Raw genomic sequence first — 25,954 nt, 5'->3', positions numbered from 1 at the left:
AAAACAAGGCATTATGTTTTATTAATCATACTATTTTATGTTTAAATAGCATCGTCTTACTAAGAAGATGGATAGACACGCGCATGCCTGCCTGTACGATTTAGTCACCAAAGTCACTGCGGTCCGGCAGGTCAGGAGTGAAGGCCAGCAGGCAGGTGACGAACAGCCCATCGCAGGCTGTGGAGATGACCACGTGCTAGGTCTTGTCCATATACCTAAAAACTGCACGCACACACACATATGCATGCACCATCCCCAGCAGCTCACAGCTTCATGGCCCAAGGAAGCAATGAAAAATCTTGTCCAAATTCACTTGGGAGGTCTGGGACATGTTAAGATTCAAAGTTCACCCTTCTGCGTGGCAGGGTGGGTCCCTCCTGGCTAAGTGATGGGAGCCAGGGATGCTGAAGCATCGTACTCTTGCAGGGGACCCTTTAGCTCATTTGTTCCTCCCATCTTCTCCCTCTCACTTCCAAATTTATAGAGAAGCAAGACAGCTACCGAGTTTACAAAGCAGAGCACTGCAAAGCTAAGAAAGTCCAGCTCGGCAGCTGCCTCTGCAATTTTAATTCCTCCTACCCCACGTATGCGTTTTGACAGAGGCTTTGAGAACATCTTTGTTCCGTGCTTTACCATTGACATCTGGTACCGTGCAGAGCCTCAGCCAGACATGGCCCGGGGCACATTCCCAATGCCCTCAAGCACTGATCGGAGCGAGGAGCAGCGTTACACTGCTGATCATCTGCAACTGCAAAAGACTTATCGAAGAAATTAAGATGTGAATCTCTTGAAATGCTTATGGTTTGGTCCTGGGGAGAGAAAAGGAAAAAAAGGGAAGTCATCAAGTAAATTGTTTGTTCAGCTCTCATCTTTCCTCTACACCATAAGTCAGCTCTCGTCCTTCATCGCAACATCAAAGATCATGTTGCAGCACACCGTGCTTCCAACTGTTTTCCCTGGGAAGGAGGAAGATGGGCCAAACCAGCTGGGATTTGGCCCTGGGGTGGGTGAAATTCTTGATATTCCTACTGGGTTCCCAAACTGCTGAGCAACACTGGTGCAAGTGTGAGGGCAAAGTGCATGAGAGAGAGAAGTCCTGTTGCTGAAGAACTTCAGAAAACCAAAGCAGAAGAGCTGATGGGGACATGAGACTAGCTGGGAAGCTAAGGACTCTGGAAAGTCCCCTCAGGAGTTCAAGTCAAGTGCTGGCAACATCTCAAGGCCATATCCCTCAGCAGAAAGGTGAGCTTCAGCAGAGCTGTTACTTGGCGCAGGTAACTCACCCTGTTAGTGATTGACCACCAGGTATATGCTGCAAGGCTTATTCCAGTTTTACACCATTGGTACCAACCTAAAAATGGGATCACTCTGTGGTGGACTGGACACAACTGGTTTGCAAAGCTGTAGCAGTAACTTTGGACAAATGACGATGTCTCCATGACTGGTGCCCATAATATTAAAAGAACTGAGAAGGAGGACATACTCAGTTTTGGACCAGATCGCTGCACCATATTTCCTCATCTCTCATTGAGTTTAAGAAGTGGCAACAAAAGCAGATCAGAAGATGTGAGACACAGGTAGGAGGAAGGTGACCTTGGCCTCGTGCCCGTCTTGTTCGTTTTCAGGAAGCGGTTGCTGCTCTTGACGAAAGCCACATCCGAGCACGTGGCAGCATGGGGCCACATTTCTTAGCATCAAAGGTGCTTTCGGAGGGTTGCTCAGCCCACTGCTGTCTGGCTCGATAAGAAGAAGGTGTGAGGCAGATACTCTGCTGCAACTGGGATCATTCTGGTCCCAGCGAGGGACTTTCCATGCACCGGCTGATGGGACAAGACAAAGAGAAATGCTTGACAAGAGGAAGCCAGGAGACTTTAACCAGAAGTAAACCATGCCAATCCAGTCCATCCTAATCTCCTTGAAGAGGTCAGAGAATGAATTGAAAAGGAAAATGCATACCAAAAAGTCTAGTCACTTGACTTTTGCAAAGCTTTTGACAACATTAGGTAACCCCTGGGCTCCATCTGTTTTGCAGCACATCATCATTGCGAAGCTGCTGGGCAGCGTGAAAGGGGAGAACAGCTGAGGTTTTCACCTGACAAGGAAAATGGGGTGACCCCAGTAGTTTTTCCAGTGTAGCCCCCACTGACACTCGCTCCCCTCCTGCCCCATGTCTCTGTTTAAGGAGGCAGAAAAAGTATCAGCTATAAGTTGATGTAGGAAAGCTGGGGGCAAGGTCAGGGGGAGACCTGGGGAAGGAGAGGGAGGTTAAAGGTTTCCCCTTTGGTGCATGCAGAGCTCACCGTGGGATTTCTATGGCCCACATAATTTGCAGCAGCCTTTAGGATGCTCTGAGGCATGGCATTTTTTTCCCTTCCCTCCCTCCTTGGCTTGCACACAGCCTGGCATCAGAGGAATGAGAAACTGCAACCTGGATTACCTGTTCTCAGCTGCACGGAAAGTCGTGTTTACAGAGGGAAGGATCCAGCCTTCGACCGCCAGCAGGATCAGGCAGACCCTGCGGTGGGGCCAAGGCAGGAGCAGGACAACCATGTTGAGCACAGAGGAGGAGCTCGACTGCTGGAATGGTTGTCTGGGAAAAGGAGAGGGCAGAAAGCAGTGTCCAGTGTGCACCGGCATTGCTGCTTGCCCTTCAACACAAGTCACAACTGCCTCCAGACACCAAGCATGGGGAGTCACGATAAGAACGAGGACAAGGCAACTCCTTCTTTCCTGCATTTGCCTCGCCCTAATCTATCACAGTTATCTCAGTCTTGACTTACTGAGAAAATTCCCAGTTTGCCCGTACTAAGCCACTCCCCATTCTTCTGTGGTGTAACTGGGCTCCAGCCGCCCGTCCTGGTATGGGTCAGCAGATGGGTGCCAACTGGGTATATCCCACGCTGCTGCTGATGCAAGGCAAAGGGGATTTTTTTCTTCATGTGCAGCAAGGAGGATGAAGAAAATCCACAGGAGGAGCAAGGAGAAGGATTGGGACCCTCTGTTCATTTTTGGAACAGCATTGTCCATGCATATCTGGCCATCTAATGGTCCAGAGCAAGTCCTTCCTGAGAAGTCCTGGTTGCAACCTCTTTTTTAGCAGCAATGGCAGGAGCTGTCCATGAAACATTGAAATGGTTGGGTATTCTGGGAGTGCAGGCTGCTTAAGCACCAAAAATAAGATTCAACATCAAATGGTGACTACAAGTCCCCGCAGCAGAAAATTAAATAGCTTAAATTCTCTGCTGTGCCCTGCGGCAAAAACAGCTTTCTGTTCCCTGTTTTGGGAAGGAACAGAAAAGCAAACTACTGCAGATTGCTAATCTCAGTCAAGGAATGGCAATCAGATACTCCAAATTGTGTATGGTTTTGATTCCTTCAGCCTGAATGTTAAAATAATCAAGCTATTACTGCATTTGGAATTGGGTGGAAAAATTAATGCAAGACACACTGTATTTCCACACTTGTATTTCCCTTTTCTTTATTAGCTCATTTGTAAATGCAATTTCCTAATTTCTCTTTGCATGAAAACTGTTAAAAACACCTCTGCATTTTTAAAAGTAATTCATTAGGGTTATGAGTTTGCAGCAATTGAGATTAATTGGTCGTTTGCATCATTCTCACAGCTGCTTCATCCTGTTTGCAGATGCAGGCAGGGAAACGTATGCCGGCAAGGGCTGGCTTTTTCAAGGTTTGTTTGTTTGTTTTTCTTCCCGAGCCTTCAGAAGCCTAGATGTACCCTCTGCTTCAAATAAAAACTTTGATTCCTCAGTGTCTACAGCAGCCATGAGACTCAAGGGAAATAATCCAGGGGAATGATCTGTCTGGGCGCTGGTGCCTGAGACTGCAGTGCTACAGAGCAGCTTTCTGCGAGCTCCCGGCACTGCCTGAGCAAAGCCAGAAATCCTATAGTAACTCCTTCTTCCCTGTTTTAGTCCTGAATTTTTCTTTTAGTCAAGCAGGATGGTCTTAAAAAACCTTCCCTGCTCCCAGCGGAATCGGGGCTCGTGTGCCAGGCTGGCATCTGGATGAATTATTCTCCTTAACCGTGTCCGTGCAAGGGAGGCATTTTCCCCCCTTGCACTCCTGTAATGCCCGTGAATGATAATGAAGGTGTGCGCAGCTGGCTGGAAGGGAAGAAAATCCGCTCCGTGAGCCAGAAGAGGTTAAGAAGATCGAGTTTATGAAAATAATATGGAGTCATGAATGGAAGCCCTGGCATAGCATCTTTACTGTCTCGCAGTAAATGATACTGTGTTAATGCAGTCCTGCTGTGCGCTGCGATCGTATTTTTCTCTCTTCCATAACGCTTGCCCTATGTAATTTACCCTCCAGAGTGCAAATAATGTCCTTGAAGCTCACAAATTAAATAAGTTGTTTTTCCAAGGCACCAAACACAGCAGGCAAGTTGATACAGCTTTACTCGGTGACGTTTGGCATCCAGACATGACACCAGGGCATTAACTTGGAGCCTACACAACCTCACTGACCTAACCAGTGCTCGGTCATGGCCCCACTGTAACATGCTGGAGAAGGAGAAATGACCATAGTTCACTGCGGGCTGTGACTCGCAGTGTCCCCTGTAACCATCAACACCTGGTAAATTAATAGTTCAGTTAAACCATTGCCACTTCCCAGTGCCTGTTGCCTTTTAAGCCCTTGTTCTGCCAGTTTAGATTCATGCTGAGGCAGAGAGGTATGGCATGGGTATATGTCGATGACATCAAAACAGGTAAGCTGGTGCAGAGGTTTGGGATAGGGCTTCTCAGCGAATTATTGGATTGCTTAATGGGAACAGGGCACATTTAGGGCTGCAAAACCTGATTCTGAAGCTAAATATGAAGGCAATATGCAGGCTGCACCAGAGATGGGTCTGTCTGCCTTCTCCCTGGCTAAGGTCACCCTGCGCAGTTCAACTCCAGGCATACGGTTCCCAGGCAGTTCCTGGCACCGGCTGAAAGCCAGATTACCTTTGTTACCCTTCAAAGGTGTCAATGGTTCAAGCCCCAGATATATTCAAGACTGAGATTTCTGCACTGGCACAGTTCCTGAAGCCAAGGCTGAAGCCCACGTGAGCTGGGACCAGAGCATTCCCTCCTCGGGTTATGGCCGTGAAACTTCCAGAGATTAGGCAAACACAGAGCTCTCATTTCCCCTAAAATATTTCCACCAAAAGAGTATATCAGGCTTTCTCCCCAGCTGAGGACCACAAAGGATGGATGGAAGAACCAACTCTTCCACCCGGACCATGAGGGTGATCCTTAAGGTATCATTCACAGCTACTGCCCTGCTGCCCCACAGCTAGACCTTGAGACTGCTTCTCCGCACCACTCTCCAAATCCTCGTTCCTAGCTCCTGACTCTGGCTCCTCTCTGGGTTATTGCTTCTGGCTCCAGCACAGACCTCAGTTATTTGCGGAATAGCACTCGCACCAACGCCTGTCCCCAGATGCCTATGGTCCTTTGGATTCAACAGGACCTGGCTTTTGGTTAATACTAAAGTGTATCCCAAGGTGTTACAAGGCAACAGCATGAGGCTTCCTTTATGTTTAAAGCTAAATTATGCATCCTGATTATGCATCTTGCTTAATGAGGGCATGTACTGTGCCGTTAGCATCCTGTCCGACTCCTAAATCTCTTGCGGGTTTCTGAGACCCTTTGTTAAAGGAGGAGGACTAGGGACATGGCATCTGACTCGAGGTCGAACCCCGGTTGTTCTCCGTTCAGCACTTCGGCTCTCTTCAATGAAACAAAGAGGAAACGGAGGGCAATTTTACCTTGCTTTAAGTCAAAACCCCACTTCATCTCCAGCTGCGCCGACGCTCCGCTTCCTCTCAGCCGCACCTGGTCTCTGCAGCGCTTGCATGTGGGATTTCCTGCCCCGACCTCAAGCCGGCGGCTTCGCTCAGGTTCTTCGGGCTTCCTGTTTTTCTCTTAAAGCTTTCATTTTACCAGCAAACTGTTTCCTGTCCTAAGGCTTCTTGCGACCGAAATCCCGCAGTTTATCCTCAGCAAGACGTGGCTGGTAAAGTCTTGGAACGCTCTTCCTTTCACTAACGCTCTCTTCCTTGCTGGCAGCTGTCTGGAGGGGTGATGTGCACCTCTGTGAAAATTTCAGGAAGGTTTCACTGACATCTTTAAGTCTTACAGGTTGCCTCTAGAAAATGGGGGGGTTAACTGGCTCTGCTACAGACAGCTTTTCAATTACATTCATGGAAAGTATTGTGCTTTCTGCATTAACTTATCAGCGAGCAGCGAGCCCTCTATTACTTTGGCTTTCAATCATTTTCCTGTAGCTGTTGCTCAAGTGCTATTATAAACGAATTAGTGAGTTCGAAAGCAATAGCGGTGTAGACGGTCAGGCCTCCGGGCTGCCATCCTGCCTGCCTCCGGGGGTGAATGCCATTAGAGAGGCTGAAAAGCTGACAGGGATGGAGAAACCAAGATAACCCGGTGAGGGACTGCATTCAAACAGATGCTATGGTGACAGAATCATTTCAGCAGCAAATTTCTTTTTTTTTTTTTTTTTTGGTCACAGCCATGGTAGAAAAAGCTTAAATAACTGTGGAAGTGACTTCAAGCTTGTTAACTATGTGGCTGAGCTGAAAGCCCCATCACTATGAGGAGGGAAGCTGTTGTAGATTTCATTTCAGTTCATTGCAGAGCAACCAGTAAATTTCAATAACAATGAATTTCTCTTAGAAAACATTCAAAGTGTGTGTTCTAAATATTATTATTTTCCTACAGTCTATGTTTTTATTTATCCCTAATTCTTCCTAAAATATTTGCATTAAATGCAACTTTTTAGTTGTAGCCACTTTGCTTATTTCCTCACCACCTAGATCAAAGGCTGTAATAAAAGGGCTGGTTGTTTCTGAGGGTTTATACATGACATACAGGACATGAACTGTCATCTCCTCCCTGATAGTGCTGGGTTTGACTTACAGTGGAAATATATCTCTGTGAGTCTTAGGTCTGACTAGGAAGTTGTGTGAGAATTTTACATTAAGAATATTGTCGGTGAAAAAAAAAGCAGTTTGTGAGCAAGCAACGCGTTCTTGCGAAAAACACTGCTTCTGCTAAGCCGATTTAAACAAACCCTTTCCTTCGTGCATTCGGTTGACCTGAATCAGTGTGTTTCAATACCTCAAACTGAATCAAGTCGTCTTGTTCCAGCCTAGCACTAAGCTGAACTTGCCTGAGCTTTCAAGAGGTTGCAGTCGACCGTCTCCCTTGCTCTCTGCGGGCTGGACTCGGAGACAGGGCTCTCCTGCGGCACGTGTGTCTGAGACATCGTGGTGCTTTGAGCATTGCTTTTAAGGAGGCAGCCAGGAGAGATTCTCTTGACTAGGTTGCTTTCTTACTGCACTTTCCTCACCTGTAAAGTGGTGGCCATGTTGCTTTTGCAAAATGTCATGAGATGCTGCAATGGTTTAAAGCCGAACACTGCTGTTTCCTTAGATGACTTTTAGTCATGCACCTCATAGCTGTTCTCGGGCTGTGGAGAAGCATGTTCAGCTATGTAAGCAAAATGAGGAGGAGGAGAAGAAGTTGGGGTTTGTTTCCTCTTAGACTATGAAACAAAAAAATCTGCACTTGTTCAGCTGGCTGGAGAGCTCATGTGAGTGCACGCACATTTCCACGAAGTGCTTGCTTGCAGCACATAGCCAGGGAATACAAACGTGGCAGGCTGCAGGAGGGGCTCAACCCCAGTAACTGAGACCGCGCCTGGGCTTCCCATTCCCTCTGCGTGTCCCCCTTCTCCCTTCAGGTTAATTAGCTGATTAGCTTGGAGCCAGGGAAGCTCGAAAGAGCAGGAGAGCAGGGGTCTCCTTGGGAGTTTAGGACCTGCTGGCTCTTAATATTGATTTGCTAGTGAGTCAGCAAGCGTGTGAAACCTGCGAGCGCTTTCACGCTCTGCGTAGGACACTTTCCCTCTGCTGCTCGTGGGTCCAAGCCCCAGGGACCGAGGCAGGGGGCTTAGGAAGGCAAGCTGGCCATTTTGGGGAAGCATCTGCCCTGGTCTGCATGGCTGCAGGAGACCAGAGCGGGACCCAAGGGAGGGGAAGAGGAGATGGAAGGGGAGGGGGAAGCGGTGGTGGCCTGAGGCCCCTCTCCAGCCCAGGGCAATGGAGGAGAGATTTGGGGAGCACAAGGGCACAGCAAGGTGGGTGCAGGCTGTGGAGGTCGCGGAGGCTGTGCATTTCCAGCCGCACACCGTCTTGGCATGGGAGAGACAGCTCAACATCTCCTGCAAGGCAGATAGCTTAGCAAGCCGCCTGCCTTCCCCTCCATGCCCAGGCTGCAACCCTGTGAGCTTCCCTGAGCCCCCTCCACAGCCAGGGCTCTGCTTCCACTCCTGCAAGGCTCCAGCATCACCCCGAGAGTTGCGTCTCTGCATGCTTGGGCTGCCCAGCACGGCACAAGGTTGACGAGGCAGCTGGATCGGCAAGTTGATCTGTCCTCGGAGGGTTGCTGTGCATTTCTGCCAAGCTAAAGCCCCATGGATCTCCGAGGGGCAGGATGCCCCAGAGCTGAGCTCCCAAAGCAGAATTGGGCTTCTGTTTTTGCAGCACTGACTTGCACGGTTACGTACGTCCATCCCATGCTGATTGCAAGGCACCCCAGCTCGGTTTGCACATTGCATTGTGTGACCCAGGAGGGTGATTTCTTCAGCAGTGCTGAAACGACGTGAGCCAACAAAAATAATCAGGCAATGGGTTGCTTGTAGCTGCTAACTGGTTTCACCTGCCCATGGACATGGTCCTGTTGCTCTAGACACTATGCTGAGCTGGAACCAAAAAGGATGGGGTTTTGGAAGAAATTAGGAAAGTTTTATTGTGGCCTTATTGGGCTGGATGCACTGGCGTGTCCTGCTGGCACTGGGTGGGAATTCAGACCAGCTGATTATAAAAGGCTTTTCTGGCCTCAAGTCTACAACAATTACTTAACACTCACACTGTCTGCAAGACAACAGAGATTAAATTGGTGTGGGGGTAATGTATTTTACTGGCGTGCCAGGATCTTATGTGCGGATCATCTCTCCAGCCTAACTGTGTTTCACAGACTGCGAGCATCCACGGGAGGCACAGGCAGCTACCACTCGCTGTTGTGTTCAGGTATCACCATGGCTTCTCTTTGGAGCTCGCTGGAAAAAGATGTGTTCAACCCGCAGAAAAAGAGGCTGCTGGAAACCGTTCGTGTCTGGAAGACAGGGAAGAAGAAGAAGATGTCCATTCTCTGTGTCGTGGGTAAGAACCCCGGGGGGCTGGGACACAGGTTGAGTTGCAAACCAAGGAAGGTTTCTTGCGGCTCTAGTGAGAGAGTTTGGTCTCGGCTCTTTTCCTAATTTGGGAGAAGAGATAGGACCGCTATTTGGAATGCTGTATTTTAAGATTAAATGAAGGAAATCTTAATCCAAAGATAGGAGCTGTGCCGTGTTAGTATAGTATGTCAAGAACTGGCAACAAAAGCGTAATTTCCCTCTTGAATGTTGGATGATCTTTAGCTGGTTAGAGAGAGCTGGGGCTTGCAGGATTGCTCCCTCCACCAATGTAGGGGTGTGTTTTACCATTTGCATCAAATCTGTCATTAGAGGTCAGCAACAAACCATTCTAACATGACACAGCATTACAGCCTCATTCTCTCTCTCCACAGTTTTGGTGAAAGTTTTAACAGTACCCAGACATTTCAGGAGTACATAGTTATTTGATTAGGATCCAAAGGTGCAAGTGCTTTGGGAAATTTTCCATCTCCTTTGGTCTATGCTTTTCTAGTTGCTCCATCACTCCTGAGAAGTTGTTAGCATAGATTTTTTTGACACACAGGGGAGAGACTTTCCTGCCCATGAGCTTCAGGACAGCGTAGTCACCTACTAGAGGATTAATTTCTGACAGCCTTAGCTATAGTGTTTGACCTAAATGATATGCTTCAACTCCCTCTGTAGTCAGTGGAGGGCAGGAGGAATATCTCGAAGGGATGATGTAGCCACCCTATAAGTAGCATCTAAAATACATGAGTTACCCCTGGAACTGTCCATGTCAGCTTTCTGGAGATATCTAGCTCACATGGGAGATCTAAATTATAATAGCCAGAATCATGTACAGTGACTGCCTCTCAGATGAACCAAGAGGTGGCTGTAAGCTAATTGGCACTGGAATTGATTTTTGATGGGATATGTTGGTGTGGGTATCAGTCAAACAATGCAGTGCTTTTGGACCCTGTTGTACGGCCAGCAATATGGGATGTAACGAACATAAATCTCACTGCACTAGGGCACCCTGTTCCCGTCACATTTGGATCTTGCTGAAATATTACTTGTGCCTTGTCTAGAGCACAATGGCCTGGTTTAAAACTCATTGAAATTATTGGGAATCCCTCCATAGACTTCAAAGTACTCTGGATTAGAGCCCAGAGAGCACTTCCCATATGTAAATACTTAATGAAGGGAAAAGCCAGTAGAAACCCTGTAGCATCTCTCCATACAGCCACAATGCAAAATCAGTGTCTGTGTGTCCATCTGTACCTGTCCACTCACACTGAACTGTCGTGTACTGGGCTAACAATAATATTGTGGCTTGTTTTTTTTTTTTTCCCCTGTGTCTCATCCTCAGTGGACACCTTTAGGCCAATGCAGCCATTTCTGGTGAAGGTCAAGGTGGACCGAGGAGAGCAGTACAAGATAGCCTACAGGTGGCCTTTAGCAGAGCTGAAGCTGGTAGATGGCAAGACTCTCAACCAGGTAGGATTGATTTTCCTTCTGTGGCAAAGGGCGGAACTGATCATGGGGGAGAGACATGAATATGAAGCTGGAGAGACACAGGCCAGGATCCATAGGGGTATTTGGGTCCTCTGGAGCTCAGCCCATATGTTTAGATGGTGGGAAGAGCAGCGGGATCTGTGTGTGTGTGTGTGTGTATGAGATTTCTAATATAGGACTGACCTAGCCCTGAATGATGCTAATTTTGAGGAAATGACCCCCATTAAAAAAATTTATAAGCCCTCTGCCTTCCCTCAGAGCTGTTTCCTAGAGTGTGGTGAAATGAGGTCCCTCCCTGGATGGTTCCTCCACCCTGCGTCAGTGCTTTTGGACTTGTCGTTTCCCTCATCTCTTCCAGGGAGATGCCTGTGCCCAGGATGCTGAGGCTGGAGCGATTTGCTCCCTCCTGAGTCACCCCTCTCTAAGTTAGGAAATGTCAGGCTGGCCAAATACCTGACCAGGGTGAGCAGGGAGTGGGTGACCGCTGCATGGACATAGCTTCCATCAAAACCAGTGAGCAAACTTTCCTTATTCCTCAGGCAGAGGACCTCCTGGAGCTCTTTGCAGCAGCCCTCAGAGGCTGGAGAGATGGGCTGCAAAGTGCTGCTCTTGTCAGGTCTCCAGCATTTGCAGAACACATTGTCAGGCCCATCTGTCGATCCATGTTGACAAAGCTTCTTGACAGACATTTGCATAGGGTATTTAAAGATTAAATGGAGGCATTTACTGAAAGAAGGATTATAGAGAGCTGGAGTCAGCGTGAGTCTGCGCTTTTAGGGTGACATTAAGGTTTTTGGGAGAGAAAACATGGACAAGATATTCCCTTTCTGCTGCTGGGGCTGGCAGAGTGTCATTAAAGTTGTTATAATTAGTTTTTTTATTAATGTGAATGTTCCAGGGGCTTGGGCAAGGTGCCTGGGTTTTCACAAGCATAGAAATAAATGAGAAAAAGAACAGCTTTCAAGTTCTACATCCAGGACAAATAAAGTACATCTGCACAACATGTCTGAAAGGAAAATCACAACTGCAGGTTTGCAGGGCATCTTGCTCCTATGGGTAGAACTGAACTGATACCTCATTCTTACATTTTCCTACACACAAGAAAATACATGCTTTCATCCTGCCTGAGCTTTCTTATAGCAGATAAGCCTGGCTCCACCAAGTCTTCTAAACTGCTTTGGCTCCTGAGGAGTTAGGATTAGAAGATACCTCCAGGATTTTCAGTCCTTTCCCTCTCATTTGCCATCCCAATGAGATAAAGTGATCATACTTTATCTTAGAGTATTGGTGTATTTTTGAAACCCCTCCTACTGGGAGGCAAACAGAGAAGTTGGTTGTCCTCATGGCTAACGCCTTCTTATAACTCCCAGCCTGTATTCCTGCCCACACCATCCCTGCTTGTGCGTGTGCTGTGGCTGTCCTTTAGGTTAGACAGCTCTTCTCCTTCGCAGATGTATTTTGAGGTTGCAGTCACCTCCCCTATTAACCTTCCTTCTGGCAGGCTAAGCAGACTGACCTCTTAGTCTCCTCTTCTGTATTGACTTCTCTCTTCCATTCATCAGGCCTGGAGCCCTCTTCCAGACTGAATTTGTCTTTCTTGAATGTGGGCAGCCAGAATTGTCCATATCATTCCTAAAATGGGATCTACTCTCCAGCTGAAGCTGCTGCAGAAGGTGCCCAGGCAGAGGAGAGGCTGAAGTAGTAGGCTGCAGCCAGGACGTGTTGACATCTCTCAGGGTTCCACCATGGAGACCCCAGCACAAGGCAAGCTCCCCAGTGCAGCCCAGTGCTCAACCCAGTCCCTCCCTGTTGCATGGCCTGGCGAGTCCATGGAAATCCAAACAAGAGCTCTCCTCTGTCGCTTAGCAGATAGTATTGCCTACGGCCAAACCGCAGCTAGTGAGTCAATATTCAGTACACAGAGCAAGGGCTTGGTCGTCAGGTCTGCTCTGGTGTGCTGGGAAGCTCTCTGTTCCCTGGCACCAGCAAAGTACTGACACTGCAAGTCCTGCAGTGCTTAAAGCTACAGCTCCCTTGACCAAAACAGTATTAATATTTATGAAGCGATTAACGGATGCCTCCCTGCTTTAATAGCTCCTCATAAGGCATGCTATAAACCACGCGCACTGTAAATTCCTCCCCCAGACATCGCTGCTCTGCGCTGTTGCAGGGGCTGCTGCCGAGCCTGCAAAGCGATGCGGGGGTGTGATGTATTGCTTCAAGGTGTTTAGAAAGCAACCCTTAAAGCGTCGTAGGACTGCGTCAATCCTCATAAACTCTATGTCTGTTATGATGATTAGTATTAATAATTGTTAAGTGTGGCTTCTAAGTTCTCCAGAAGATGAGATCAGGCTGTGCTGCAGAGCTAATGAGATGGTGCAGGAAGGAGTTTCTTTCTGTGGGATGTTCCTAGTTCAGCAACCTCCCTTATTCTCTCCACCTATATACTGCTTAGTGGCAAAAACTAAGTCTCCTGTGGCTGGAGTTCTCCCTCCATGAGACTACATCCTTTGGGCATAGAGAGACATAGAGATATTGACACTTCTGTGGATGAAAACAACGTGGAGAAATGCCAAGGGTGCTATTTTCCCAGTCCATGCTCCTGTTATCTCAGGTGACCTTCCCCTGCCAGAAATGGGGCTGCTGGGAGATGCCGGGTGAAGCATGTGTGATACCACAGTGCTGCCGGCGGGACTTCAGGACTGAGCTTGTGGAAGCCTGTTTCTGGGTGTTCCCAATTCTTGAGTGAAGAGAGGTTTGAGATTTCAGGTTGGATGAGGATTGCAGAGGGGAATATCTGCAGTGGGAGGCAGGGTGGATGCCGGGCTTACCCCGAATGCTTAACTCCAGTTGATTCGAGCTTTCTCATTCAGCACATCATTACACTGCAGAGCTTATTGCCACAGGATGCTGTAGATGCCAACACTATGAATAAGTTCAAAAAACCATTAGAGGAAATCAGGAACAGTAGGTCCTTCAAGGGCTGTTAAACACAGCGCTGTGGATACAACCTCTGGCTCAGCGAGCTGCTAGATCACGGGCTGCTGGAGGCTGGCAGGGAATCCTGAAGGCAATATAACTTTGGACTTGCCCTTCGAATGCTTTTTCTCCCAAGCATCTGCCACTGGCCACTGTCAAAATTCATCAGCATTCATCCCCCAAAACCTGCAGTAAAAGGTGAGGGACTTATATAATCTGAAAAGAAATCAGCGTGCTGGATCAGGACACTGGGACTGGTTGATTGCTTGGTCTGACCCACTATGGGTGTCCTGGTGTCCACTTCTAGGATCAGAATTGCTGTGCATCCTTTTATTTTCAGTGCTTTTATCATGCCTATGATTATTTGCCAAGTGCCATGAACATACCTCTCAAATCCTACCCAGTTGCTCTGGGATAGCAGCAGAAGACCAGGGAGAGATGACTGCATCTGCAGGAAAGAAACAAAGAAGGATTTGCTGTTAACTAGAGGAATCGCCTGCTGCCAGCTTGGAAATACAGAGCTTGTCAGGGAATTCATTGATTGAAAGACTTCAAAACAAACTTCTGACAACACTTACGCTGGGCATGGTACAGTCGGTGTCCATCACATCGGGTGTTGTGGGGATGTTGGGGGCAATAGCCCTTTTTAGCCCTTCATCAGCTCTGAGTCTGACTATACCCGTGCAGCTCCACCAAAACCAGTCTAGTCATCGGCATGATGTGGCCGGTAGCACTGGTCTCCCTGGGGTCACCTTCCCAGCATGTCCAGCCAGGATTTTTGCTAGGTGGTCTCAGGGAGCTGTCAGGATCACCCCCCAATTTGAAGGGACTGAGCAGCCCGTGCAGAGAGAGCTCTCCCTCCTCTCACATCTAAGCCCTGTGCTAGTCTCCATTCACAACGTGGCTTCCTGGGGCCAACGAACACCCCAAAGCTTAAAACTGCAGCGTGGAGGTGTATCCCCCTCCCTCCTTCAACCAGGAGGTGTTTTTCCTCCAGGTGCACACGGGTGTTTTCACAACGTCAGTGCCTGCCATTAAAATGTGCTGCAGACCTGTGCTGAGTGTGTGCGGTGTGGCAAGTGGCATTTAATTGATGTTGTAATTAACTGTTGACATCTAGGCAAGCCTGGATTTTGATCTGCAGTTTGATAAGGTTTACAAGTGGACCGCTAGCAGCTTTGAGGAGAAGAACACCTTTATCAGATGCTTGTGGAAGCTGAACCACCGATTCCTCACCAGCTCTATCACATTTGTGAATGTCCCCTCCTGTGCGGCAGAAGGTAATTAGTTTCCTTGTCACACTCAGAGTGGTTTGGGGTTTTTGCATCATCACTGTCATCGCTTTAGGATTGGGATGTGAATAAATTTCAAACAGTGAATGCGGACGATGGGAGAGGCTGAGTTGGGTACCAGTGAGAGGGAAGCAGGAGGTTCCATGTTTTGTGTATCTGGAGGCACAGACATCTGATTTGTCCACTGAGCCTTGCCTAGGACACAGTCCTAGGCTGGGAAGAAAAATAGATGGACAGTTTATCTTATCTCCAGAGATGCTATCTGCACTCTGGGTTGGGGCAGGTGAACAGTAAAGTGTTGATAATGTCAGGCCAGGGGGAAACTGGCTGCCTGGCTGGTAACATTCCCCAGCAGTATATCAAGAAATACATATATATATATATGGATATAAAAATATATTTTACTCTACACCACATGACTATCAGAGTATTTGATTAAAAGAAGCCTGTTCATCTCTGAAGTTTTTCTCAGTTTTGTATAACAAACATATGAACATGTCCCAACACACAGTCCTAGAGAGGGGAGCAAGTAAAAACACATCCAGAGCTCAAATTAAATTTCAAATGTCTGTTTTGTCCCTCTTGCAAAGCTGACCCATTATCCCACGCACATCTTTCTTTGCTCCATGCCACGATCTTATTCTAACTGACCAGCAGACTGAGACTACTGGACTCACGTCACTTGGACTCAGTGGGACCCCTGGGGCTAATATTGGCAGGGCTAATAAAATGCCATAGCTAGAAGGCTTTGGCCATCTCCACAACTCCTCCTGCCCATGCAGGGAGACAAAGGCCCCGTGAAGACAGGAAGGATGCTGCAGAGACTGAGAGCCAGGAGGAGCTCAGTGCGTACCAGGAGATGACACCAAAGGAAGCTGCCGATGTGTTGAAGCTGATGGAGGAGTACGAGCCCCTTGTGAACAACTCTGTGGCTTTTGCAGAGCAGCTAAGCAACGATCTCCATGTGCTGGATGAGGTAAGGGGGCCAAGGGCTGTGACTCAACCGAAAAGAAGGTGCCTGGCCTGTAGGGGCACCTCTGGATATCGTCAGCTCATTCGTTTGCTGTGAGCGCTTGATTTGAGAGAAACTCATCTCCGTGTTGTGCTACTTCAGCTCAAAAGGCATCTCACGGGCAAGTCGGGAGAACCCTGCTGCTCCCCTCTTGAGGGCTGGCATTTGTCCCACTGGGTACTGTACTGGGGCCTCCTGCCCCTTGCAGGGGCTAAACAGGTAACTGCAGCCCAGCAGCCAAATGTCTGTCTCTGCTGAGCTTAACCACCCTTGGACATTGGCTTGAGTGGTGTCTCTCCAATGAACATGGTGAAGGACCAGCTCGGGGCAGATGAAGCCCGCTGTCCTTTTGTAAAGGAGTAAAACAAAATAGTGGCACAGACCCAGCTGCAAGGAGGGATACGGAGCCCAGCTTCTTGTGGATTTGTAGCTGTGGGGGATTACAATTTCTGGGGGCAGTGCAGGGATGGGTAAGGGTCTAACTGTGGGGCAAAGTGAAGTGGGGGGGCTCTGTGGCTGGCTGAGGGAGGTGGATGAGACTGGGGAGGTCTGGGATCTCCTTCTCATTGCACAGATGGTCTCTGTGTCCCATGCAGTGTGAATTAGGACCATCACTTCTGCAGTCACCAGTGCAGAAGAAATTTGTCTTGGGGTGCTGCCTCTGGCCCTTAGCGCTAGGTCTACAAGCTGTGCCTCCAGCCAGGTCGGTTGTCAGCAGCGACCTTGAGCAATCCCACACCCTTAACCTCACCTGGAAATGATTTACAGGAGCCGTCCCAAGGGGAAAACACAGTGACGATGCCCACGCTGTGTGTCTTCCCCTCCCTGTCTGCACGGGGCCGGGTGTCCCATGGGTATGGTTAGCCAGACACCTCCGGGCACTGAGAGCTCCCCAGGCTCCTGCCAAATCCACAGCCAGGTCTGCAGCTGACGGTGTGCCTGGTCCAGCGTGGCCATCCGCAAGCAGGACGTGCAGAAGCAGTGGGGCTGCGTCCTGCCGCGTTGCCGTGAGGGCTATCGCAGATACATAACAAATTCCTGTTATTTCAGGGTTTTTTGGTTTTTTTTTTTTTAACTTGAGCACAACTGGATTAGTTACCTCAGGAAGGGGAGAACAGAAAAAAGCTGGGTAGGAAGGATAAAGGCTGCTGAGTAGGCATGGAAGTGCATGTAAAAAGTGGGGGGTGATGAAGAGCAGAAAGGGTGGCCTGTCAGACAAGGATGCCTGGAAGAAAAGGAAAAGGCCAACAAGGATCCCTACAGAAGGAAAAGCAGCAGCTAGGGAGAAAGAAAAGAGGAAAAAAATGAAACAGAGCTGGAAGGAGATAAAAAGTAAAAGATAAACTATAGTAGAAAGGGCCAATGCAGAAGGCACACATTATTTTCAGACTAGTGAGCTTTATTTGCTTTATTAGAGTTGCTGTATTTTATTGCATTTCTGCAGAGGATAACTTGTTTCTTTGAGTGCTGGAGCAAAATAATGAGATAGCTGCTTCGAGCATTTATCTTATGCTAATATATCTGGTACTAGGATTTTATGGGTAGGTGACTGAAGAACAAAGGGAAAAAAATAAGCCAAAGGAAATATCCTAAAACATACAAGAAACCACAAACCCTAAATCCAACCTCCTTTAGCGCCAGTATTTGCTGTATTCCCGATTTGTATTTGTATATGACTTACTACACTTGGAAACTTAGTAGTTAATCTGGAAGACCAAACTCCTGAGGTCTGCTCCCGCTTCCTCTTGGCAAGTCGTACAGGCACTTTGCGACTGTTTCCCAGCTGTAAAATACCCTATGAGAGTAACTAATAAATCTCTATTAAGTTCTTTGAGATGAAAGGTGCTGCCGAATACATTATTTTAATGCCCTCTAATTTATAAATGTCACTTACTGCTAATACAAATTAATTAATGAGATGTTTCTATTTCTAAGGTTTAATCTATGATATTAAGTGTTATTAATACCAGCAAGTTAGACTAGCACATGCATATATTTAAATGTTTTTCCCCACATCCCAGTAATAACACCTTGTCCTCCTCTTACAATACTAATCACCCTCTGCTAACCCATCTCTTCTGGGGATGGTGAAACACTGCACCAACAGCAAGAAAGCGCTTAGCTGCTTCAGAGGGAAGGAAAGCACGGCCAGGGCACCTGGGAGGCCGTAAGCTTTGATTTTTACATTGGTATTCCTACGTACCTGCAGGATCCCAACACCCGCCGAGACGCAGGCAGCTCCCGGCAGCTTTGTGCCACCTCCAGCAAAAGAGTTATTACCCTTACCCGAGCGGCGATTCTCCGGAGATCCCTTTCTGCCAGCAGTTGCCCCGCCAGTGTCACCGGTGATGCTTTGCTCCAGGCAAATCCCCGTGGGTCTGTTAAGCCCTAATAAGACAATCTGAAGGCGCAGCAGTGACAGGCTTGCGGGAGGTTTATGGCTGTAATTTAGGAACATTTAATAAAATGTGAAGCTCCGGGCAGAACCTGTGGCCACGGGCCAGGGTCCCTGGCGTGCAGCTGGAAAGCGGCAGTCCGGGAGCGGGGCCGTTTGCTCCCTCCCAGGTCCCTCATGCCAGCCCGCATCGGCTGGTTGGGCTCCAGGCAAAAGGAGCATTCGCTTAGCGTCGTTGGTGCTTTCAGAGATGAGTATCTGCGTGCATTAGCAAGCCCCGCTTCAAATCTGACTGCTGAGCCCACTGGCAAGCGAAACCTCTGCCTGCCCTGCCATCGCTGGGCTTCCCATGGGAAAGCGGCATTGCTTTGCGGTGGAGTAGTTTCATCTCGACCCTTTGATAGAGATGCTTTGCTGTGTTTGCTATGGTATCAGGCTTTTCATTTCTACAGAATTCCTCTGACCTTCCTAGATCCTTTGTGCATCTGCCTACATCTGAAGCCATTCCCCACAGTCCTTTCTCCCACACTTTCCTAAAACAGCACTACATTTGTCACAGGAGAGTGTAATCCATGCTTTGCCAGTGAGACCAAAGCCGCCCGGTCCAGGTTTGCACTGCAGAGTGGCTCTCACACATTTCAGGAGCACCTGATGCTGCTCCAGCGTCTTGTACGGCATGTAGCACCTCTAGAGCTGGAGCTGCCAGCTCATTTTTATCCCGATAGCAATCCAGGTGGAGCTTGAAGAAGAGAAAGTCCTTAACAGAAGGATTGTAGATGCCCAGCATCTACTGTGCTTTCAGACACAGTCCTAAATCAGAGCACAGGGTAGGTCCAAGCCACAATAACCTGACGTGGGTTGACAAGAATTTGCTTCTCTTCCTCCTATCGTTTCCCACTGGTGAGCTGAGCGTGGGGTGTACTGGGGTGCAGATGTTTCTGTTGTTCTTCCTCATTTAATGAAGAAGACAACAGATAATTGAAATATCAGAAAAGACAAACTTCTTTAAAAGCTTTATTAATGGAGAGAAAGATAGCAGTCTGGAAGCCTCACGCCTCCCAGGCCTATGTCTATTGATTGTTTTCTTTGATATCCCGCATGGTACACAGGCCCTGAAAATGATACAATTAACATTTGGAAGCAGTTAATCTCTAGCGGAGCTTGTCAGCAGCGATTAACATGCCGTTATATCTCTACCACCCGTCAAAACAAACGCCTGAGACCTCCCTGGGCAAATTGTGCCTTCAGTTTCCATATTAGAGACATATAGATGTGCATGTCTCATGCATGATTTAACTGTTTATTAATTCCACTGCCAGAGCAGCTCAGCTGGGTAACACCCTGGCAGCAGTGGCAATGTCCAGAGCTGTGCTAAACGTGCTGTGACGGGCACTTGGCATGGCCACGGTCTGCATAAATGCATTAGAGCCAGACAGAACGGCCAGTGCCTCAAAGCTGGCATGTTTCCTTACAAATATTGTGGGATGGACACCCAGGTCCTCAGGGGGCTTCACCAGTGGTGGGGATTGAGGGTTGGAGACTCTGTGCGGTGTCCGCTTGGGAATTCCCTCGTGCACAGAGGGAAAAGTGGGGCGCAGAAGCCAGCAGGGCTTGGTAGCCTCTCCGAACCTACAAAGACTGTATTCTGCTCGTGGTCGGATTTGCCCGGCGACTCCGCAGTAACCTCTTTGCTGTGGCAGAGGAAAGTCCTCTGAGCGTACGCCTTGCTCAGGGAAGGGTTTTGTTCTGCCCTGGCACTTGGGACTTGCAGATGGTTGCTGATGTAGAGTTTAGCCAAGTGCAAAGATAAGACACTGACCTTGTGCAGGTAGTGATGCAGGACAGCAGCAATTATAACAGCATCTTGCACATTGTAAGGACAGGGTCTCTGCTTTGGCTTGGGAGGGTGAAGGTCAGGATATTTGACTCTGAGATGGTGGTGACCAGTCCCTGCTACAGTGCTGAAGCCCTCTGTTTCTCCACTTCACAGGCCAACCTTAGAGCCATTATCTCTTCTGAGAAGCAGGTGACACAGTTGATGAGCTCCATTGACGAGGCGCTGGCAGAGGTGGCCAGAGTGGAGGAGACCTTGCAGATCTATGATGAGTTACTGGGAAGCGTGAAGCAGCAGATGGACCACATCCACAGGGAAAACTCCTTGCTACATCGCATCGTTTCCAACAAGGCAAGGCTGGTGGATGAGATCCTCTTCCTCACGGTACGTGGATTTGCAAAGACATAAACCTTCAGCCTGTTGAATGTATTAGAAAAAACTTTCAGTGAGCCTCAAACACTCTGAAAACTATTATCTGTCTGCAAAGACTACAGAGCTTCTCTGGCCTAGAAATGAGGGACGACTTTGTTGTCTGGTTTGGGGGGTTTCTTGTGGGAAGCAATTGTCACTGAGGGTAGTTGCTTTCTTCCTCCCTTCACTTGGTAGCTTTCAGTTTCTATCTTTGTACTAGGGAAAAACAGCTCTCATTAGCAGACAATAGTCATTTCAATAGCCAATAATCATTATGCAGGAATACGCAAGCAAGCACGGTACTTAATGAGCAGTTAGAGCCAGAGCATGCAACACCCACCCCTGGTCAAAGCCGAGCTCCCATCAGCACTGATAACCTCCCACGCAGAGAAACCACTGGGGACTTTGAGTGGGACCTGAGGCAAACTATACATCTATCATGGGAAAAGCATTCTGGGGACTCTCTGTTGCCCTGGAGAGGAGCCCTGGAGAGGCTGTTTGTCCAGGGACCCTGTTGCTTCTCTTCCCACTGATGGGAGTTTCTCCATTGCTTTGCTCTCCTTCGCTTCCCCCCCCCCCCCCCCCTTGAAGGTAACTTAACTGTTAAGTCAATGTCTGCCATCAGCTGTGGACTTTGTGCCCATCGGCCTGTCTCAGCGTCCATTGTGGAGTAAGGAGCTTTTCTCTGCGGTTCCTCATAGCGACAGAGACACTGATGCAGGGGACAGCACAGCCAGTGGAAAGACTCTTGATGACCTCTGGGAATATGGGAAAGCAAATTATTTACAAACATAACATACCACAGATGCAAGAACAGTGCTGCAATAGCACAGCTGATCCTCACTTCCACGGCTGATGGTGACCTCTACGCCATTGACCTTTTCATTTCTGAGTAACTCAAGCTGCAGTTTCCCTAGCTTTTTCTTTCTCCTCCCCACCATTTTGCTGCCAGTAGTGATCCCAGACGTGCCGGCCCTTTGGAAACTCATGCTGAGGTTTGCCAGGGCATCCTTGGCGACTGCTGCGGTTGCTACTGTGCAGACCTTTGTTTTTGGTGGGGATAGAGCAGCATGGTCTTCTTGACGGACACATGCAGCCTGGCAGCTGAAGGTAGCACTCAACTATTTCAAGCCAGCAGACTTCTGGGTGGGATGAGAAGGGATGCGAAGCTGGCTGTGCTTGTACGTGTTCTCTTCTGGCTTTGTTTTTAGACCCACCTCAACCTCAGCAGGGAACACTGCGATGCCCTGAGCCAGGCAGATCTTTCCAGCCCCAGCAGAGTGAAAGCCTGCATTGCTGCAGCAGAGGCTTTATCTGGCTGCATGAACATCCAGATACACCCCGGTGAGTAGAGAGCAGATTTATGTCTGCAGACAGGAGGGCCACCGGCTCATCCACAACCTGTGCTGCACACCCAGCACCATTTCGTGCTGTCCAGCCTCTCCAGTTGTCCCTGAACCGCTGAAACTGGAGGGGACGTTCCCAGGAATTAACTCACAGGCTTGCTGGGCAGCCCCGCATGCTGCCTGGGCAAAGCAGAAAAGAAATAGAAGGCAGGCATGTATTTGGGAAGCTAAGCAGCAGCACTGACCTGGGGGGACCTGGGGTATAAGGTGCAGAGCTACAAATACTATTTCCCCGCAGCGCACCCGGAGCTGCAAGCTGGGGAAACAGGCTTGCAGGGTCGGCTTTCTTCTGGAGATACTGCTGAAGCTTTCAAAGTCTTGGGCAGCTTCACCTAGAAGCACAGTCAAGCAGAGCTGGGAAAGCCAGTGTAACATTACCTCTGAACATCCGTGGAGGAAAGTAGCTGGTGGGGGGAGGATTGGCTCCATTCCTAGAGAAATCCAATTCATGCTGCAAAGGGCCAAGCTGGGGCATCAACGCACCACAGGCAGGTCTGCAGGCACCTCCCTCTGGACCCAGGCACCAGCTGGTCCAGTTTACATTAGAGTTGAGGCAAACTTATGGCAAGCATCTATACAATTCCTCTAAATATCTGGATGTAAGGCACCACTGTCTACCATCTGGGTACAACACCTCTTACAGTTCAGAAAGGAACTGGTGGAAAGACACATTTAGAAATTGTGGTCTCTTGGGGCAACCCAGTTATCTGTACTTGAGCATGGACAAACAATAATTTGTTGTAGCAGTGTCCACTGTGGGTGTTGTTGGAGACCTGCCGGTGTACAGGGACTTGATCCTGGCATGAAACCCCATGCTTTCCTTGTGAAGAGACTGGGCATTTGTCCTCGGCCATGGTCAGACTGATGGATGCTTTGAAATTTATTTTTTTTTTACTTTAAACTCCCTGTCTGTCTGTATTTGCTTGGCACCACAGCAAATCTTTCTCCCTTTGTTGGCTTTTGGGTGGTAGTATTTATCCCAGAACTTACTCCTTGAAGACCTGTCTTATTTGCCAGTGTGCTGAGCGATGCTGGTCTACAGCCATGACAGCTCGTGCTGCTCAATACCATGATACCCTCTTTTTTTTTTATCTCAAGGTTATCGGAAACTGCAGTCTGTGGCTGAGCAGCTGATCATGTTTGAAACACTGAAGCAGAACTTTGAAAACTCTTTCATCAGTCACATTACAAGCATCTTTGAGCTGCAGGTGGGGTTCGCTCTTCACGTGGCACCTCAAAATCCTGGGAGATTTGCATATTCTGGTAAAATAGTACCAGCAGTATAGGGGATGTCACCGTAAGAGGATTCTCCAAAAGCATCTCCCTAAAAAGGTCTTTTCACATACCTTCACCCTGCCATTGCCCCCAGCCCTCTGGTTAGTTTTGCAGGCACACAGAAGAAATCCAGCACAATTCTGCATCTATCAGGTTCCCTCCGGTGACAGTCATTAATCCTCTGGTCATGTTACAAAGTGCCTAGGCCTGAAGATTTTTGCTTTAGATTTTCTTGTTTTACTTTGGGCGTGGTGGTGGTTGTTCATCTGTCTGTGACATAAAATCCCAGGATAAAAGCCAATCCCTTGATCCTTTGATTAACGTTTTCAAGTGTTCCTCTTGCAGTTTACAAGGTACGGTGGACAGTGCGTCGGTGGGCAGAAATCTCAAAAGAAAATGTTACTCTTCTAGATTTCATTTCATGAAGAGAAAAGGAGTGACTCCCAAATCCTTAGCGTTATTTCCGTAAATCTTTAGCATTTACTTTCAAGCATTGACTCTGGGAAGGGATGTGACTGGCAGGGAACTGGGAGAGAACTGTGGGATCTCCATCCTTGGAGATTTTCAGGCCTTGACTGGACACATCCCTGAGCAAGCTGCTCCACCTGGACCCACTCTGAACCTGCTGAGCTCCCATCCCACCTAAATGACTCTGAGTCATGGGTGTGATGTCCCAGCACTGCCAGACCCTGGCAGATGTGCTGCATCAACTGTGCAGCATCCTTCCTCTCCATTGCATCCCACCTCCCCCGAGACATACCCACCTCCCAGTGCTTGGAGGGACAATTTCCAGCATGCTCCTGAAGGATGAGCTTTTCTCCTGTGTCTTCTCCACACCACTGTGCTTAGCTGGATCCCACATATTACTGATGGGCCAGCTCATTCCTCTGGGCTCAGAATTGTTCCCATGACATGGGATTAAAACTAGAGTTCAAAGTGATCATGCATGCTCTGCTTCACCCTTTAAATTTGCTTCTGAAACATATTCAGAACTGGAAATTCAAGGGCGATTATGAAGCAATTATTTTACAGAGCTTTTCAAGGCTATGTTTGATTTGACACTTTCTGCCATTTCTGTTGCTTTAGGGTAACGGTCAGGTCCCTGCTCTTGGTCAGGCCATTGACAACTTATCTGCACCGAGCCATGGACTCCATCATGAGGAACTGGTGCCCTACACCCCGCTCATGGCCTGGCTGAGGAACGCCAACCCAGTTCTGTTCTGTGATCTCCCCAAGGTATGGCTGAAGTCCTGAACAAATATTGCAAACCACCCACCAGGAACAGATTAGTCAATCTGGTTAATTCATGATGAGAGCTTGGTTTCACCAAACCCATACCACCCACAAGCTTCCAGCATTTGGACCTTCTAGGAAAGTGTCTGGCCATCTCGGCCACGTGGTGTTGGACCTCTGTGCTTGACAGAAAGCAGTCTGGGACTCGGTGGCAGACATTGTGTTGAAGGAAAAAGTCTGAAATACTAAAATTTGGTCTTTGCTTTCATCTGGCCATTTCTCTGCTTTCCAGGTCTATGCCCAGAACCTCAGCAGACTCTATGACCGGGAAATCAAAGCCTTTTTTGAACAAGCCAAAACCTCCTTGTTAGGAAGAAGAAAAGGAAGTGAGTGATTTGCAAATATGACCTTTGCATTGCTGAGCAGTGATTGATTTGCAAGTAGGGAACACGGCAATCATCCTCTATCGCAGGTGTCTTCCCCAGGTTTTGTGCCATGAATTTACTTTCTCCTCCACGGACTGGGCGTGCAGTTGGCATGATTCCAGTGTTTGTGAGCCTTGGCTCCGTGTGTTATCCAGCTTTGTTTAGCTGCTTCTCAGGGCTGTAGCTTTTGTGCACTTTCCCTTTGCAGGACTCAGAAATGATGCGTGGTTGGCTGACATCGTGTCCCGAGGAGCTGTAAGAGAGGGGGACGTGGGACTGTCTGGCTAATGCCTGGTCCATATTTCATGCAAGCAGAGCTTGTTGCAGACTCCTCAGACACTCTTTTCCATGTAAAGAGATGGCACCAAGCCTGTCCCTGAAGACACGAGTGTATTCATAGCAGTATTTGTGAGAGCAGAATGATTTCATAGTGAGCTGACTGTGGAGCTGTGTTGTCCCAAGGTGATCATTTCAACAGAAATCACTCCATCTGACTCAAAATATTCCAGTCAGGTGTTTCTGAAGATAAAAAGAGAAACTGATGTGTCTCCTCTGGAAGTTTTTGATTGCGCAGAAGTCACATTTTCCTTCAGCAAAACAAAGCACTGTAATGGAAAGTTCCATGCCAGCTTGGCCCAGCTTGAATGTCAAAAACCACCTCACATGGTGTGTTTAGTCTATCAGAGTGCTAGCCCAGCTTCTTCCAGCTCTGCACCTACTTCATCACTTGTGTCCAGACCCCAGAGCCAGAGGATGAAGCCTAGGGAAGGAAATGGGGCTGGTGGCTGAAGGATCCCAGCGAAGGGATCCTTTCTGCACTTGCTGTGCTGGCCCAACAGCAGTGATCATACCAACAGCTCCCATCCAGCTGACCCAACTGCCCTGATATTTTCCCATCCTTTTTCTCCTGGGAGGAAGTCCATGCCATTCTTGTGGG

At 48.4% G+C, this 25,954-nt stretch overlaps 1 protein-coding gene across 1 annotated transcript in view; it reads left to right on the top strand.

Annotated features, from left to right (window-relative positions):
* The first annotated feature begins 9,078 nt into the window (after positions 1-9,078).
* The window catches only part of LOC128153780 (exocyst complex component 1-like), a 29,242-nt gene continuing 12,366 nt past the window's right edge, over positions 9,079-25,954 (top strand). The window contains exons 1-9 of the mRNA XM_052813514.1: positions 9,079-9,247; positions 10,610-10,737; positions 14,855-15,014; positions 15,809-16,002; positions 20,424-20,651; positions 21,890-22,022; positions 23,183-23,292; positions 24,446-24,595; positions 24,885-24,978. Of these exons, the coding sequence (XP_052669474.1) occupies positions 9,124-9,247; positions 10,610-10,737; positions 14,855-15,014; positions 15,809-16,002; positions 20,424-20,651; positions 21,890-22,022; positions 23,183-23,292; positions 24,446-24,595; positions 24,885-24,978 (1,321 nt within the window). The 5' untranslated portion in view covers positions 9,079-9,123. The remainder of the gene's footprint in view (positions 9,248-10,609; positions 10,738-14,854; positions 15,015-15,808; positions 16,003-20,423; positions 20,652-21,889; positions 22,023-23,182; positions 23,293-24,445; positions 24,596-24,884; positions 24,979-25,954) is intronic.

Source organism: Harpia harpyja, chromosome 18, assembly GCF_026419915.1.
Source record: "Harpia harpyja isolate bHarHar1 chromosome 18, bHarHar1 primary haplotype, whole genome shotgun sequence".
Taxonomy (NCBI): Eukaryota; Metazoa; Chordata; class Aves; order Accipitriformes; family Accipitridae; genus Harpia; species Harpia harpyja.
Note: the sequence above shows the minus strand (reverse complement) of the source record. Positions and strands in the feature narration are given on the sequence as shown.